Source organism: Halichoeres trimaculatus, unplaced genomic scaffold (assembly GCF_033239565.1).
Source record: "Halichoeres trimaculatus isolate MK-OKI-2021-1 unplaced genomic scaffold, fHalTri1.1 fHalTri1_scaffold_17, whole genome shotgun sequence".
In the NCBI taxonomy this organism is placed as follows: Eukaryota; Metazoa; Chordata; class Actinopteri; order Labriformes; family Labridae; genus Halichoeres; species Halichoeres trimaculatus.
Window position 1 is genome coordinate 28,001,460 of NW_027437195.1, and position 17,891 is coordinate 28,019,350.

General features: G+C 38.1%; 2 protein-coding genes across 2 annotated transcripts in view; both read right to left on the bottom strand.

Moving 5' to 3' along the window:
- Positions 1–208: 208 nt before the first annotated feature.
- The window catches only part of LOC141806806 (uncharacterized), a 98,534-nt gene continuing 80,851 nt past the window's right edge, over positions 209–17,891 (bottom strand). The window contains exons 5-9 of the mRNA XM_074692486.1: positions 2,636–2,753; positions 2,039–2,301; positions 1,768–1,903; positions 1,416–1,672; positions 209–257 (exon numbers count right to left, since the gene is read on the bottom strand). Of these exons, the coding sequence (XP_074548587.1) occupies positions 225–257; positions 1,416–1,672; positions 1,768–1,903; positions 2,039–2,301; positions 2,636–2,753 (807 nt within the window). The 3' untranslated portion in view covers positions 209–224. The remainder of the gene's footprint in view (positions 258–1,415; positions 1,673–1,767; positions 1,904–2,038; positions 2,302–2,635; positions 2,754–17,891) is intronic.
- On the bottom strand, positions 10,648–11,637 carry LOC141806839 (phospholipase A and acyltransferase 4-like). Its single transcript, XM_074692523.1, has 4 exons — positions 11,623–11,637; positions 11,270–11,378; positions 10,909–11,174; positions 10,648–10,784 (listed from the first exon to the last, which is right to left on the bottom strand). Exons 1-4 carry the CDS (start codon positions 11,635–11,637, stop codon positions 10,659–10,661), a joined length of 516 nt encoding a protein of 171 aa, XP_074548624.1. The 3' UTR covers positions 10,648–10,658.

The window sequence follows — 17,891 nt, forward strand, 5'->3', positions numbered from 1 at the left end:
TGTATTGAATGATTAGCAATAAAAATTAAATCACAGAAATAGGAAAACCAGCGTTTGAGTTTTTTACTTAAGAAAGCACATCTCTGAATACTTGTGAGTACAGATTCAGGTCTTGACATAAAATCATATCTTTGCGTTCATTTAGGGGCTTCTTTCTTTTTCAGTGGGGCGGACTCTTTTCTTCGTCCAGGGGAGTCTGAACAAAGAACCAAACTCCAAATCCCTCAACTCCAAAAACCCAGGGTGAAAAAGTGGACCTGCAAAAGAGGAGATAAGTGAATTCAACAGTAGCTTAAAGAAATGCTCCTTTATTTATCCCCCATGAGCAGGAGCACGCAACCTTTACTTTCAAAAGAGCCATTTTGCCTCAGCTAACCTGGATTAAAGTCATTTCAGGGCCACAAAATAAACTTTATCGTCACAGTAAAGGAAATATAGTGTATGAAACTCTAAACATTGTTAAAATCTAGTGAATAATTATTGAGTTTGGATATTTTTTCAGTTGTTAAGTTTGTATATGCAATATCTAAGTTTTCTTTTATTTTGATAAATTTGCATATATGTAAAATAAAATTTGAAAGGTAAAATATATATATATTTTTTAAAAATTTGCAAAATTTTGCAAAAAAATTAAATTGACAAAAAATTTGAAAACTGCAAAAAAAAAAAAAAATCAAATCAAATAAATTTGAAAACCTGTTAAAAAAAGAGGAAATTTTTTTAAATTTGGAAAATTTTGTGAAAAAAAATTCAAAGCATGGCAAAAAAAAAAAAAAAAAAATTCAAATTTTCCTGAATCAAAAAAATTGTTAAAATAACATTTTTTTAAAGCTTCGAGGATTCTAAGAAAGTTGGACATGTAATATCTAAATTGAAAAAAATAAGTAAATAAACTAAAAAATTGAAATAAAAAAAATAATTTAAAAAATGCAAAAAATTTGAAGAACAATTGAAATGGTTAGAAAAAATAGGAAAACCAAAAGATAATTGGGAAAACCTGTAAAAATGATAAAATTTATAAGATTTCGACAATTTTGCACTAAAAAAACGATTTCAAAGCATTGCAAAAATAATAATAATGATAAATAAAAAACAGAATTCAGAATTTGATACATTTTGAAAAAAAAAAAAATTAAATGAAAATTTCAATGCATTCCAAAAAAATCCCAAAATTTTAAACTTCTTAAATTTAAAAAATTTCTAAAAATCATATATTTTTTTAAAGCAACAAGGAGCTAATGCAGAGGATTTTAAGAAAAACTAGTTTGTGAGTACAGAGATAAACTGCTGCACCTCGTCATTATTTTTCTACCAGGAACATTAACGAGTTAATACATTAAAAAAAATAAAAAAAAATAAACAAAAACAATCTCTTGTTGGTACCAAATGAAATATCAAAGAGATAGATGACCCACCTGCTTGGACTTTGCCTCTCCATATCGTAGCTCTGTGGAAAAGTGCTCACAGTTATGGGAAAGCAAAGAGTAGCTCATGACCTGACCCTCTTTCTCGAGGGTCTTTCCAACGATCACTTCTGGTGCAAAAGGTTCACACTCATCATCCCAGAGGTTGTTGACTTTGCAATCATCATCTCCCATCACACTCCAGAGGCTCTCACGTTTCACCAGAGCTTGGCCATTGATCAGGTTCCGGATAACACCATCACCCTCGTCTGTTTGTGTGAAATAAAACAAAGACAAAAGTAAAGTCAAGTAGGAATTTGGAGAAAGTCTAAGATTTTCAGACTAAACAGCAAACTTCACTTACTTGGACTAGTGAGACCGACGACTTCATCATTCCCAACGTAGACAGCCCAGTGCCGATAACCCAAACGGAAAAACTCGATCAGGTCTCCAGGCTTTGCATCATGAGTTCTTTTGCAAAGGAATGCACACACCGTAGCCTTCATTGTAAATAAAAAAGAATCAAATTCATTAAACTCTTATATGAATGATAAATTCAGAAGAAAATCCCTACAGAAGAATAAAACTCTCTTGAAATGTTACCTAATGGAAATATCAAAGAGATAAATACCCACCCGCATGAACACCTTGTCTCCGTATCGTAGCTGTTTGGCAAATTCCTCAGAGTTATGCCCTGACCAAGAGTACTGCAGTTTCTGACCCACTTTCTCCTTGGCTTGTTTCACGATGACGGCTTCTTCAAGAGGTGTTGTCTTATCATCCCAGAGGTTGCTCACTTTGAAGGCATTATCTCCAATCACATCCCAGATTTTCCCTCGTGTCACCACTGCCTCGCCGTCGACCAAAGTTGGCATCCCACCATCAGCATTTTCTTTTTCTGTGAAATAAAATAAAGACATGCAGAAAAAGAAGAAAGAATAAAGTCAGAGCGGGATGCTTCCCCAGCTTTGGACACAGACCAGCAACATCAGAGCCATCAGTAGTTAAAGCCTCCCTCTTTATGACTGCGTCTGCAGAGATTATTATTATTATACATGTTCTAACCACATCCTGTGCTTCAAATACGCTGTTATATGATCCATAGCTATTTAACACAGTCAGGTGTTTGCATTGTGTTGCTTTGGAAATATGACTTTAGAGAAAAATGATGAAAGATAACACTGAAAAATCTGAATCCAGTCAAAAAGTCATGGAGGAAGTCTAAGACTCACTTGGACCAGGGAAACCGACGACTTCATCATCCCCAATGTAGACCACCCAGTGCTGATACCCCTGACGGTAAATCTTGATCAGGTCTCCAGCCTTTGCCTTGTGCTGGCGCTTTGGTGCCTGAAAACAAAAATAAAGTTCAACCTTTCGTTAAGTGTTCATGTTTACAGTGAGACTTTAATGTAAATTTACAGCAGAGCCCTGACATTAATGAACTGTAGTTTGGTATAAAAGGAATAAACTGCTCCAAACAGGAGACGCCACTCCTCTCCTGGCCTCACATCCTCCTTTTTTTATTTCCTTCTTCAATTTGTTTCCTAATTTTCAGCACACCTTTGCCCCCCCCAGCTGTTTGGCAGAAGTGCAGCTTTCAAGCCACACCCAGAACACCTCTGTAAATTGAAACCTAACTGTTAATGTAACATGAGTAAAGAGGGAACAAAGTTGATATTAGAGCCTGCTGAGCACTTAAAAGCTGAACCGCAGCAGCCTCCTTAGTGCTTCACAGTGTAGATGGCCTGTGCCTTTAAGAACTAAAAAAACATAACAAAAACAAAACAAAACAAAAAAACAAAACAAAACAAAACAAAAAACAAACAAAAAAAAACTCAACCAAAAAAAAAAACATGACAGTATTTGTTATTAGGGTTTTCATGCTGATACGTGCTCCACAGCGCCCTCTAGATGTAAAAATAAGGCCTAAAGATTTTTGTGAATAACCTTAAAAAAAAAAGAAAGAAAAAAAACCTCTATACAACCATAATGAATTCCAAACAAACTGCAAATTGCAGTTAAATGTTAGATTTTGATGATTTAAGGGTACGTACTTCAGCTATTTTTTTTTTTATTAGGTCAATTTTAAATTTGCTTTGTGTATACTAAACAGATGCAGAAGTAAAAGTTATCAAAGGATTTTTTGTAACTCAATGGGCGCGGCCACAAACGACTGCCAAAGTTGCCTGAATGCATTTATATGCTTTTGTCATCTTGAAGTAAAGCGCCCCCTACTGTTAACAGGAACTCATATTTAGGAAAGCATCACTAATCAGGTTCTGTCCTGTCATCAAAGGGTGTGTTGATGGCCCTGCCTAAAATGCTAAATATCATGTCCAGTCTGCTTCAAATTTCACGCACCATCAAGGTCCAACTCCCGACACAAGTATAAGCTCATGCATTGTAGTATAATTTACATGAATTGTCCAATCTGTTTAAAATTCAACACACATTATCACAGTCCCACTCTGGACTCTGGATGCATTATTGTGACAGGAATTGCGCCACCTATTGGTCACAGCTGATATTTACCCCAAATAAACACTTTTAAACATGCTGCAAATCATCCACATTGATGATTTCTCACCCACTTTAAGGAAAATTGTAAATATATCAAAGTCACAGCTCTACCTAGTGGTCAAAAGCAGTACTGCAGCCTTTTTTATTTTTAAAAATACCCATGGATGCTTGCTGTAGGGGCATAACCTCATCTAAATTCATGGCTTCTTGATGAGGGAAGAACAAGAAGCGGCTGCAAAATACCCCTACAGATAAGCTGTGGGCGCGGCCACGCTTGTTGCTGCTTGCAGCTTTAATTTTCATTATCAAAAATTATAATAATACATTTTATTAAAAAAAAGAAACATTTTACAGATAATTAAAAAAAAACATAACAAAAAACACATTAAAGGAAAACTTCAGTAAAATAATGTTTACATCATCAACAGGTCAAAGCTGGTCTACTCTTTTTCTGAAATCCTGTTAAATTTATCCTTGTCTTTTTTTTATAATCAAACTTAAAATTCATATATAAAGATCACATTTTTTTCATCAAGCTTTTCTGTTGTGAAGTGTTTTCTTGCTCTAAATTCTGTCTGTTGTTACTGAATAATAAAATCTGCATTAGAAGTTTCTAAAAGTGCATGGTTTTAAAGATGCTGAGCTTAAAGCAGCTTCAAATATACCTTAACCTTAGAGCAAGAACAGTTCAAGCAGCAGGAAACTCACCCGTGGTGCAGACATGTTTTCAGTTTCTCGTTCGTCTGGTGAGAAGAGAGTAACCTGCAGCTCATATTCACTTCACTTATATATCAGCAGATTACATAAACCCACACAAACTGGAAATTTGCCGAACCAATTATTTTTTTGTATGTTTGTTCATGTCTGTAAAATCTCAAGATAAAACCTTTCACATACCGAACCACACCTAAACTCTTGGAAGGCCCGGCAGTTTTTTTCTTTTTAATAAAGGATCAAATGTTGGCTGATAAAGTGGCAGCAATTTGAGGTTTCGTACAGTCTTTAGGCTAAAATTCTCATCAGTGTTAGTCACATTTTTTGGTATGCTCTCACGGTATATTCATCTTGTGTAAGTGGAGGACAGCTAAACATTTGAGTGTGATTTTCGTCAATAATTGTTGCCAAAATGATCAAAATTCATCAAACATTTGGACCCATTTCTCTCTCTAAACCAGGGGTCTTCAAACTGTGGCTCTGGAACCTAATGTGGCTCCTTGACTCCTTTGCAGTGGCTCCTTGTAGCTTCAAAAAAAAAAGATACCAAAATAAAGAATTTTTATTTTTCTTACAGAGGTTATTCATGATTATAGACACTGACACTAAATAAAATCATGTGTTAACATTTTGTTGAACTAAATCTTCATCCCATCTGTCAATAAAGCCTGCCACCGCTCTACTTCACCTCCTACAACATCAACAGCCCACCAACTTTCCATGCACCTGTGGCTAACTTCAAGTTTTACAGCCCTTGGAAGATAACTACATCTACAAAAAGACTAATCCGGAAGAAAACACAGATTTTAATTTTGTGTGGATGGGTTCATTTAACTCACAATGTGCCAACTTAATATACATGCTTGATATGTGGCAAGACATAAGCAAACAACAAAAGATGATGAGTTGAGATAATCAAATGTTATCAGATTCAAGTATTCTTTTCTTAGCTCCACCACTTTATAAATAAAACAAATATTGTTTAGATAATTATTCAATATATTTGAACTATATATGGAATTTTAAAAGTCCCATATTATGCAAAAATCACTTTATTAAGTCTTTTAGCAAAATTTGTGGGTCTTTGTTTTCCCTCCCAGCTCACAAAATGTGATATTTAATGAAAAAACTGTACTTAGTAGAGCTTGTGAATGTAAAATCCTGACTCAAAACAAGCTGTTTGAATTTAGGGGATTTGCCGACATCAGCGATTCCCTTTTTTGACTAATCAGGAGCAAGTCTGACCTGATTCGTCCACCAGAGCAGATACCCCCGAACCCCCTCCCCACCTACTCCCCTCCCTGCTGCTGCTCAGAATGCCAAAGTTGAAGAGCCATCACTGCTTTGTTTTTGGCTGTAAACAGCCACATAATTCCATGCACACACTTCCCATCTCGGAAGAAGACAAGATTAAGGAGATAGAGTTCATTTATCAGGAAATGTGCCAGCTACACTCAGTTAAACTGTGCATGTGTGTGCTAGTCACTTCACGGCCGACTGCTTTTCCAACTTTGGACAGTCCAACAGAGGGCTAGCCAATAGACTGGTCCTGAATCCAGGCGCTTTTTATCAAGTTGCTAACAGGTTGCACACACAGAAATACACTATAGAGATTTCTAGCTATGAAAGACTTTTGTTGAGTAAATGACTGATATATCTTACTGGTTGTAACTTTACGAAATCTCTGTCTTCAGAGCTACAAGTACAAAAGAGAAGAAGAACATAGGTTGTGAATCCAACTTTATCGAGTCAAAGTTCCAAACATGTCTCACTGATGGTCACCTGGTTGACTGCTTCAGAGTGAACCTCTTGGAGTACACAACAAATTACAAGGCCCTGGTTGACAGCATGCAGTGTCAAACTTCTCATTCAAGGTAGGCCTATAGTATGGCGATAGATATGTACCCAGCAGAAAATAAAAGAATAAACAAGGAAACTAAAAGTAGCTTGTGACTTGTTTTATTGTTTCGAAGTAGCTCTCATCCTATAAAAGGTTAGAAACCCAAGCTTTAAAGTGAATCATTTTGACTGTGATTCAAATCATAGACACTGAGCTTTGAAAATTAATCCTCAAATCTGGCAACTTTTCAGTTCATCTGAAGGCTGAGTTTCGGTGTTACTCAACCGATAACAAAATTACCCCCTGAGGAGGTTTAAGCCCTGAGAAAGTTTCAACTAAAACCCAAAGGTGTTGGGCATGCCTCTACTCATACAGCTCTTTGATAAAAGAAAGTGACTACACCTTTTTTCCAATGAATAAGAAGAGGGATATAAGACACAATATATAACACAAAGGCTACAAGATGAGCTAAAGGCTAAAACACAGGCTAAATGCTGAACTACAAGCTAAAGGCTAAAACCGGAGCTAAAGGCTGATTTGGAAAAAATAATCTTTTTGTATGTATTTTACTTTAATTGAAGGATGTCTGATAGATAGAAATCTCTTTTCTTGATTCAGTGTTAATACCCTACCTGACACAACAGGCCACACAGCTTCTGGTACAGGCCCTTGTGGTATCTCACATCGATTGCTCCAATTCCCTCCTAGGAGGCCTCCCTGGGTGTACATTTAAACCTCTGCAGATGATCCAGAATGCAGCAGCACGTCTGGTCTTTAACCAGCCCAAAACAGCACACGTCACCCAGCTGTTAATCTGGCTTCACTTGCTTCCAGTGACAGCTCCAATCAAATACAAAGCTCTTCTTCTGGCTTACAAAACATTGACAAGTATGGCTCCTGCCTACCTGGGGTCCCTCATCCAGGCATACACTCCCTCTTGCCCACTACGCTCTGCTTGTGAAAGACGCCTGGTGCTCCCAGCCCAGCACAGCTCCAAATCAGTAGCCAGACTCTTCTCCTCTGTTGTTCCCAAATGGTGGAATGATTTGCCTAACTCTATACGATCCACAGAGTCCCTTTCTACTTTAAAGAGTTTTCTGAAAACTCATCTGTTCAGGGAACACTTAGGCACTTTATCTGAGCCTTATTATTAAATTATTATTGAACCCCCCCCTCCAAAAAAAAACAAAAACAAAAACAAAAAAACATGCACTTAATGGTCGCACTAACTAGGTTTTCCTTCTGTCTAAATTCTTGCTTGTGTTGTACGTCATTTTGGACAAAAGCATCTGCTAAATGAAACTGTAAACTATAAACTGTAATACTTAGTGAGGAAGAAAGACTGAGTGTGTTTAAAACTCAGGACAGAGAGACTGTTTTTATACACCTTCCTTTTAACACCTGTGATGTAGTTCAAGAAAAAGAAATGTGCTTCTGGGTTAAAGGGCTGTGAGGATGGTCTGGAAAAGCTAGAGTCAGTACTCGCGATAAAGACTCTGCTTCCCATCAACACTTGCTCCCTGCTGTCATGACTTGTGAGGACGTGAGACTCTAACAAAGGCACCAGTTTTTGAAATGAGAGATCAGATCTTCTTTTTAACTCTACTTTTTACCAGATCCAACTCCACAAAGTCAGGTATTTATCAACACTTAGGTAGATTTTGCTTTGAAAAGTAGCCGGCTATATTTAGCTCTACTCACAGCCCGGTGCTAGGAGACGTGTCTGTAACGTGTAACGTTAGTGAATCCTGGTTCTGTCCTACCAGAGCTCATCTACCAACTCCAACCTCACCAAGCAGAGCTAACGTAACCTGGCTCTTCATTTTATTGATAGACTCTCAAGTTTGAACAGACCACTGCAGAATAACTGCTGACTGTGGGTTGGAGGCAACATTAGCACAAACACATTAACCTATGTTTTAGCCTTTAGCTTGTTGTTCAGCCTTTAGCCTGAGTTTTAGCCTTTAGCTCATCTTGTAGCCTTTGTGTTATATATTGTGTCTTATATCTCTCTTCTTATTCATTGGAAAAAAGGTGTAGTCACTTTCTTTTATCAAAGAGCTGTATATGTAGAGGCATGCCCAGCAATTTTGGTTTTTAGTTGAAACTTTCTCAGGACTAAAACCTCCTCAGGGGGTAATTTTGTTATCGATTGAGTAATACTGAAGCTCCACCTTCAGATAAACTGAAAAGTTGCCAGATTTGAGGATTAATCTTTAAAGCTCAGTGTCAATGACTTGAATCACAGTCAAAAAGATTCACTTTAAAGCTGGGGTTTCTAACCTTTTATTGGATGAGAGCTACTTTGAAACAATAAAACGTGTCACAAGCTACTTTTAGTTTCCTTGTTTATTTATTTTATTTTTTGCTGGGTACATATCTATCGCCTTATCAAAGGCCTACCTTGAATGAGTTGTCTGATACTGCATGCTGTTGACCAGGGTGTTGTAATTTGTTGTGTACTCCAAGAGGTTCACTCTGAAGCAATCATCCAGGTGGACGTCAGTGAGACGAGTTTGGGACTTTGATTCAATAAAGTTCAAGCACATTTCATGGCTCCCTGAGCAGATTGGGAACTGCTTTGCATCCACAAGCTTCTAGAAATCATCCTCAGATTTGTGTGACTTCAGCTGGATGTCATTTTGCAGACTGAGAGTTTCCATCTCTGAATGAACCGAGAGAGAACACCTCTAATAAAACATCACTGATACGCCTCGCAGCTGGGCGTTGTATACAGTTGTTCTATATGTGAAGTTTACAACTTTATTTTAAAATAAAAAGTAAAGTGAAATAAGAAACTGTGATTTTATTTCTCTGACATTATAGTCACATGACTGAAAAATCAGTGATTAACCTATGTTCTTCTGTTCTGCACTTGTAGCTCTGTAGACAGAGATTTCTTAAAGCTACAATCAGTTATATCATAGTCACTTACTCAACAAAAGTGTCTTTCAAAGCTAAAAATCTCTGTAGTGTATTTCTTTGTGTCAACAATTTGATAAAAAAGCTTTAATAAAATTTGAAAAAGAAACTAACCAACTAACTTAATAGTTAGATATAGCTATAGTAAGCTAAGGTAATTTTAAAATACAGTTCATACTGTATTTTGACCAGAGCACAGCGGTACATTTCAGTGACTATGATAATAAACATATTAGTATTCCTGCTGCCAACGCTTCAATAAAATTTGTACAAGAAACTAAAAAACAAACTAATTAGGTATCTATAGCTATGGTAGACTAAGATAATTTCAAAATACAGTTCATACTGTATTTTGACCAAAACAGAATGATACATTTCCATGACAATAATAATAATAATAATAATAAAAATAATAATAATAATACCTTAATAATAATAATAATAATAATAATAATAATAATAATAATAATAATAATAATAATAATAATTATTATTATTATTATTATTATTATCATAAAACTTACAATAATACATCTTAAATTTACAGTGACATATTTGCATTCCTGCTGCCAAAACTTAAATAAAATTTGTACAAGAAACCGGTGGTTAGCTTTTGCTAAAGTTAGCTTAGATAATCTTAAAATACAGTTTATTCTATATTTTGACCGGAACAGGATGGTACATTTCCCTGATAATAATAATAATAATAATAATAATAATAATAATAATAATAATAATTAAAAAAATAGTAATAATAATAATAATTATAATTTGACATTTGTATTTTAGTTTATTACGAGAGATTATACCAATGTCCTTATTGATTCTGCTTATTGATTAAAAACTTATTGATCTCCTAATCAATTTGGAACCTTGCCATAGTTGTGAAGTCAGCCATGAACCTGCACGCACCTTTTCTTTAATTTGCCTGTCAGTTTTTCAACATTTGGAGTATTTATTTTTCACAAAGAGTAACTGTCATATTTTTTGAGATGAAAGTTGAAATTCTATTGGATAACCAAAGTTTTACAAATGTTTTTGGTCAATTAGGAGGTGTATAACATGTTGAATGTGTTGAATAGGAATCTTTTGTAAGAGAGTAATGTTCATTTCTTTGTGGGTTCAGATCTTGGAACTTCAAGCTGAAAATCCTGAATCAGAGTTTTCTTTGAAACTTGTTGGGAAGCTTCGGTAGCTGCGGCAGATGTAAGGTCCAGCAGCTCCAGCTCTGTCTTGTCTCTGGTGTCATGACGGTCTCACTTGTGATGTCTCCTCTTCTTTTGGTCGTTATCCTTGAGCAGGCTGCCAAACAGAATAGCGCCCAAAGCTACGAGGCCCACACCTGCTGCAGCTACTCCTCCAATCACAGCTGCTGTTTTCACCTGTACAGGACACACGAGCATCAAGCTGACGGTCAGAGATGCCTTCTTCTTTTTCTTTAATAATACCTGTTTCAGTCAGGTGAACATTGAGCTTCTTAAAGCTCTGCTTGAAGCTAATGCTCACCTGTCGTGACTCGGCCTTTCCGTACCGTAGCTCTGTGACAAAGTGCTCACAGTTGTGAGATGTGATGGAGTACGGTAGTGTCTGACCCACCATGCTGCAGGCCTCCCTCACAATGACGCCTCGATCCCGCGGATCGTACTCCTCATCCAGGAGGTTGTTGACTTTAAAATGATGGTGGCCAACCACCTCCCAGATCTTTTGGCGCCTCACCTGTGCCGTGGTACTATCCAGGAGGGTCAACAGGCCCCCAAAGGAACCAGAATTATCTGTGTGTGTTTTACAGAAACAAAGAAACAGATATTAGGCTGTTGTAGGTCTGCTACATAATGAAAATGTGTGATTTAAAACAAACTCCTCTCACCAGATGGAATCAAATGGATGACTTCATTTCCACCGATGTAGACGGCCCAGTGCTTATATGTGTCCCTGAAAATCTCAATCAGGTCTCCAGGCTTTGCACCATGATCAAACTACAAAGACAAAGAAAAAGAGTAAATAATGTGTGCAAATGTGTGACAATTAGAATATTTCTACACAACCTCTTTGAGTATTTTCCCTAAGCTGCAGAGCAAATCTCTGGTTACTGTTTGACACACACGGCAATGAAACTGTTCTTTCGTTTTCTACATCATGACACAATCCAAAAACACCAAAACATTTCATCAATAAAGCTTCACATCTTTTATAAGCCTTTAGCAGCAGCAGGAGACTCACCAGTGTTGGAGCCATGTCTTCACTCCTCCGTAAGAGCAGGAACGACTCGTAGCCTGCTCACCTCGATTCAAAGGTAATCAAAATCAGCTGATACTGGAGAGGCGAACGCTTTTGAGTGCTGATACGCGTTCAATACGGAGATAGACACACGGATAGGTTATGCAAACACAGTTAACACGGCTCAAATACAGGGCTCGTATTTGCTAAACATTAACTCGATGAGTCAACAGTGCAAACACTTCAAAGGCTAAGTTTCATTTCTCTGGAATAGTTGGGATGTTAAAGTCTCAGGAGCGCAACTCATGAGTCTCAGGTTCTTTATTCCAAGTTTTGTATGAATCTGGCACAGCTTTCTTAGGTATCTCTGGTGTACAGATAAACTGATTTAAGCTGGACCCCTATCAGTCAAGTGAAGTCAGACATACAGATTATTCCTGATGTTGAGGAAAACATTCAAACTGATGAACCAGGAGTGAAAATTTCTCCCCATTTCCTCGTGAAGTGAAGAAGGGATTTATTGCCATTTACCTCAGGTCCCATCTGTCAGCGCTCCTGTTTACTGAACCACCTGTTGAACCTGTTTCACTGTAACAGTAGCTAAAGCATGACGAGTGCATTTTGTTGGAGACAGCACTCAGTTTGGATTCTGGGGCTGTCTTATAGACAACTTTTACAAGGTAAAGATTTTCTGCAAGTAAACACAAAAGAAAGAATGTAATCATGAGATGTTTCAAGAAGAACAAAATATAAATTTGTGACCTCCATTTATTTGCTGTAAAAACTAATACTGCAATAATACGATGCAACTCGAACAATAGGAAACTTTCTCTGATAACAAGAATTCAAAATTCAGTTTCAGGTCTAAAAAGGAAATGTAATACTTTCATTTGACTTCAGTCCTGTTTTAAAGAGCATGCAAACAAGGCAAGGAGTGGATGGGTGGGTCCAATAAGAAGAAACCAGGGTAATTGTATGGCAGCACATGTATGACAAAATATTTAATGTGCAGTTCTATGAAAAGAGTATCTGAAGGTTCTTCACTTAAAGCAGTCTTGAATCTACCTCGTTAGTCAGAACAGGAGAACAGGCCTCGATGCATAAAATTCACACTTTTCAGTCCCTTCAGGATGTTGTAGACTTTATATGTGACTGTTGCGCCTAAAGTGTGTGATTTGCGTCAGTTTTTTTATGAAAAATTGCAATGCATTTTGCAGTGTTTTTAGAACTTTTTTTTTGCAATGAAATTGAGGTGGGTAAAAATTGGGAAAGTAGTTGTGATTTTTTTATTGATATATTTATATAAAAACAATTCATTTGAAATAAAAAAGCATCATGATCCAGTGATGAGTGATCCTTAGCTGCAGTATTTGTTGGTATATGTCATAGACTGTATGAAACATGGAAGTAGCCTCCCCAACGTCACCCATCTGTTTCTTAAACGGAAAACGAAGCATATCGGCTGTCGCAGCCATATTGGAAGCAGCAATGGCTTTGTGTACAGCTCTAGGGCAGCTGTCGGTCACATGACCTGAGGTGTGCCTCTGACTGGGCAAGCTCCCGATCTTAATATCCTCTAAACTGCAGAGTTAGAAAAAAAAATCACCCCCGTACAGTGTGTGCCGATAGTGAAGTTAGTGATTCAGACAGGAGACGTTTTTTGATCCAGGCTGTAAATAGGTTAACTTCTTCTTTGAAAACAGCTTTTTTTGGCTTTGCAATTCAGCATTGTCTCATACTTAGACCGGAGGTTGCCGCTTGGTAGATGTGATGTATTTCCGTAACTTCATAAACAAGGAAGCCAGTTTCGTGGGGGACTGCCTGCTACGATTGGTCAAAATTGGGAATGCATTGCGGTGATTGGACAAAATTGCAAGGCCACCCTGAATTCACAGGGGTTGGTTGAATTTGGCCAGGTTTGGGTGACACAGGTGTGACTTAGAGGAATGTAACAGGCTCAGTCTTGCGGCTTGTGAGAGCCTCCTAATCCTAGTCCCCTTAGTGCAGGTTAGTTGGCAGTGAGTGTTTTGGTAACACATCTCTGCTTCCTGTTTATTTCTTTTAAACTGCTGCCAGTGGCCTGTTTCTGAAAGCTGAACAAATATTGGTGCTGACGAGGCAACAAGTAGATTAAGATGTCAAGTATCATTTGAGCTCATTTCCTGTGATCCTTCAGAAATGTGGCGTTTTAAAGTGGCGTTCACGGCCCTGGCCTCTCATACTCTCCTCTGTCTCGGTCAATAAGTTGATAAACCTTTATTTTACTCCTGCTTTCATCGACCCTGTTCCTCTCACCCCTCTCACCTTTCACACAGGAAACTGTGCCATCTGTGTGTGTGTGTGTGTGTGTGTGTGTGTGAGGAGGGTTTACCAAACCCTGAGGCAGAATTCAGAGCTCTCATCACTAACACCGACCCCCCTTGAATCCTTCCTAATCCCTCCTTGTGGGTGCAGACTACCTCTCCTCCTCAGAGCAGAAAAACCCTGGTGAGCTTCGACCAGCAAACCCCCACACCTCCTTTTTCTCCTCCTCCTCCTCCTTCTTACTGTAAGTTCAAACAGGCAGGCAGGGCCGTGTCAGATGTCGACCTTTGATATGTAAATCCCTCCTCTTATTCCTGTCTTTGGAGAGTGTTGAGGAGCAGCGTTGCAGCGTGATGCTCAGCTGGTTGCTTCAGAGAGAAAGGGAAAGTTGTTGATGAGCTTCTGCTTCGTCAGTAATTTGTTTCCACCAGCATGGCTTAGCTGTTTTGGTAGTTGTCTCAGTTTTAGTCTTTTGGATGAAAACATGTTTAAGTTTTAGTCACATTTTAGGCTTTTCCACATACTTCACATGCCTGTTGTCCGTTTCTTGTCATTTATTTTGTCTCTTTTTCATCATCTTTGTATTTGGAGTGGATCATTACTTTGTATGGTTTATTTGTTGGTCATGGACACCAAACTGGTTTTGTCTTCAGTGATATTTTTCCTATTTTTGCTCCTGTGTTTGTCTGGAGATCCAACATCTAACCATGGCTGCATTTAAATGTGAAATCAGCTGTTAGCAGCCTTGAGAATCTCAATGCTAACTGGTGCTAGGCCGGATGTTTCCCGATGTGCTGGTTCTCAGTGATGACATCGACCTGTCCTTCCATCCATCGTTATTGGGAACATCTGTCTCCAATAATAAGGACAAGCTAGCCGTGCTATCCCAGCAACAGAGGGAATACCAGAAGGCAGAGTAGCATCATGCTATTCACAGACATGGCTAACAGAGCTAACACCAGACACCAATGCCACATTGGAAAAACTTCACCTGCTGTGAGCAGACAGGATCCAGGAGACAGAGACTGAACAGACTGCTGAAGAAGCTCAGTCCTGGACCCTGTGGAGGTGGCGGCTGGCTGACTGGACAATGATGGACAAGCTGTCAGCATCTATTTTCTTATGGACATTTTTGCACTTTCTATACACTTTCTTAGTTTTGTTTTCTTGATTGCTGCTGTTACTCCTGAATTTCCCCTTGGGGAAAAATAAAGTATTTTCTATTCTATTCTATTCTATTCTATTCTATTCTATTCTATTCTATTCTATTCCATTCCACTTTTTTTTTTTACTTATTAAAACAATTGTTTTTCCCAGTGTCCTTCACGGTGGACATGGGGACTTGCTGGATCTATTTTTTCATGTGCTAGCTACAAATGCTACAAGCTAATTTTTGGATAGTAAACCATTTATGTTTTGTTTCAAACACAAAAAACTCTTGTTTAACCCTTTAAAACTGTAGAAAATCAGACAGAAGAAAGACCAGTTTTTAGTATAAGAAGAAGTTTAGCCAACTAACAAATTTGAATCAACTACAGTAAGACAAGCGTTGACACAAAACATTATATTAATTCAAGTTAACTTCTGTTGGTTTTAAAAAAACTAAATTTATTTTTTGTCCTAACTTAAAATTTTAAGGCAGCCCTTTAACTCATGTTTTTTTTTTTAAGTTGAAACAAGTTACATTCATTTTTTTATATATTAAATATTAGAACAACAAATGTGCAAATCACATTTTGGTACTTTTATAGGTAACGACCTAATTCTGTCAAAAGTACCGGGTACCGATTCACGTAAAATCAAAAGGTACCATGTTTGGGTACCTAAATGCATCCTTGTGACTGTGAGGGAGTGGAAGAGTAGGGGATTTTCCATGCTGGACATAAACACAGCATTGCAAGGCTAAATATTGAAGAATAAATATGTTAAATTGAAAAATTTGTTTATTATTTTAAAAAGCAATATTTTTTAATACATAAACACAAAAAAGTACCAAAAACCGGTACCGTTGAGTACTGGTACCGATTGCCAGGCATTGGTACCATATCGTTTCAAATATGCAAGGTACTCATCCCTACAGCTCATAGACCTTTTCAAAGATAGACGACAGTGAAACAAACTGCCTGCCTGCTTATTAAATCAGAATTAAAACAGATGGGACTTGTGTTAAACTTTAAATTCAAACTACACATTAAATACACTTTGTAAATCTTCCTCAGTTTAGGTTTTTATTTATCAGAATCGAGGCGCAACAGCTGAACCTGCCGTTTCTACCCAGAGTCGACCAGTCAGCCCCGTAAATCACCCGCACTGTTTGGCAGAAGTCATGGATCATCGTACAATGGTTAATTAAAGTCCGATCAATCCTGGTGCCACCGGTTCTTTCTTCACCCTGCATCTTACGCAGAAAGTCCCACGGTACCTCCAGCCCAGTGAGGAGGAGGAGGAGGAGGAGGAGGAAGAGGAGGAGGAGGAGGAGGGTCTGTGATGTTTGCTCAGGGTTAGAAAAGAAGCTGCCACTCATATTTGTACAGAGGACAAAGCTACGCAGGCTCTCTGGCACCCTATGAAAGATGTGTTTTCACAGCGCGTACAGCAAATACAACTGTTCACTTTTTTCCCCCTTTTTTTCCTCTAAAAGCCGTCGCCAAATTTCAGGAAAATGAGATTCGTGCCAGTTGCCATAGCGACCGGTGCGCTCAGTGGGCAGAGGAGAGTCGGGGGCAGCCGAGGGCAGAGTTCACCTCTGAGCGCTTTTCTACTGTAGGTGGCAAACTGTGCATAATTACACTGAAAAGCAGCTTACACACTGACAGAAGAGCTGCGGTACAAGTGGAGGCGGAAAAGTGAGCAGAGATATTCAATGGAGAATAAACAAACAGGAGGTTTTTCCACTTTGGGTCAATTAGACATGTAAACTTGGAAGAGATTTCCAACCCTGGAACAAAGAGCTGGGTCCCCTTCACAAACTGATCCGCAGTTTATCTGGCATTGACTGAACGGATCCTTTTACACTGGAAACCAACAAGCTTTGACCAAAGGCTGTTTGAAAATGATGGATGAGATTACAGCCCCTTAAAGTGAAGCCAAAACATTCCTTACACTCTGGCTGGTTGCAGTATTGTTCATGAATCCCAGACAAACATTTTGTCCAATATGATTTCTATCTTTGGAGTTATTTATGTTGATTTATTTTTGTATTTATGCCTTCTTCCTGTAACAAGTTGGCTCCTTGCTACCTTTGTACGAGGATGGAGTGATACCCAAGGACAGCTGGGGTCATGTGACCAAAGGTTTGGCTTAATTTGCCCCAAACCTGTTGACTTAAGGCCAAGCTCCGCACATTATGTCTCTTTTCGGTTGTAGTACAATGAAATACAATCCGGCGGTATTTTATTTTGAAAGTCCACCAGGTGTTTTAAAGTTGTGACTTCCTGTCAGGTCTGTGCAAATTGAAAATAATAACTCACCATTTAAAAAACATCTTGTTGCATTCTTGGTTGAAGGCTGTTATCCACAGTGTGTCTTGCAAAAGAGGGGCGGGGGTTTTGAGGGGCTTGTTTGGATTTAAAGAGACACGCACACCCCAAACTGATGGTTCACAGACAGGCTGTTAAGACCTAATCTAAGAATAATTAGACTGAAAAGGACATTTTAAATTTCTCCATAATCAACTGACTCATGGGGTGGGTGTTTTGGCTTCACTTTTGTACAACAGGAACCAGGGATCTGTCGTTTAGTTTAGTTTTTTTCCAAACAGTCTCATGTTTTGAACAAGAAATGATCATTGTGTTGACACAGCCCACGTTCTGTCTCTGGTACATGCCTCCAATGACTGCTCACTGTTACAGACATAATAACAAACTGATCATTAGGAATGGGTACCAAATTAGGTACTTTTATAGGTACCAACCAAATTCTGTCTGTAGTACGTAGTACTGATTCACGTAAAATCAAACGGTAACTAA

Coding starts and splice junctions, on each gene's coding strand:
- LOC141806839 (XM_074692523.1), bottom strand. Junction 11,175..11,269: donor CATCCATTTGATTCCATCTG/GTGAGAGGAGTT, acceptor AAACACACACAG/ATAATTCTGGTTCCTTTGGG. Junction 10,785..10,908: donor GAAAGGCCGAGTCACGACAG/GTGAGCATTAGC, acceptor TGTCCTGTACAG/GTGAAAACAGCAGCTGTGAT.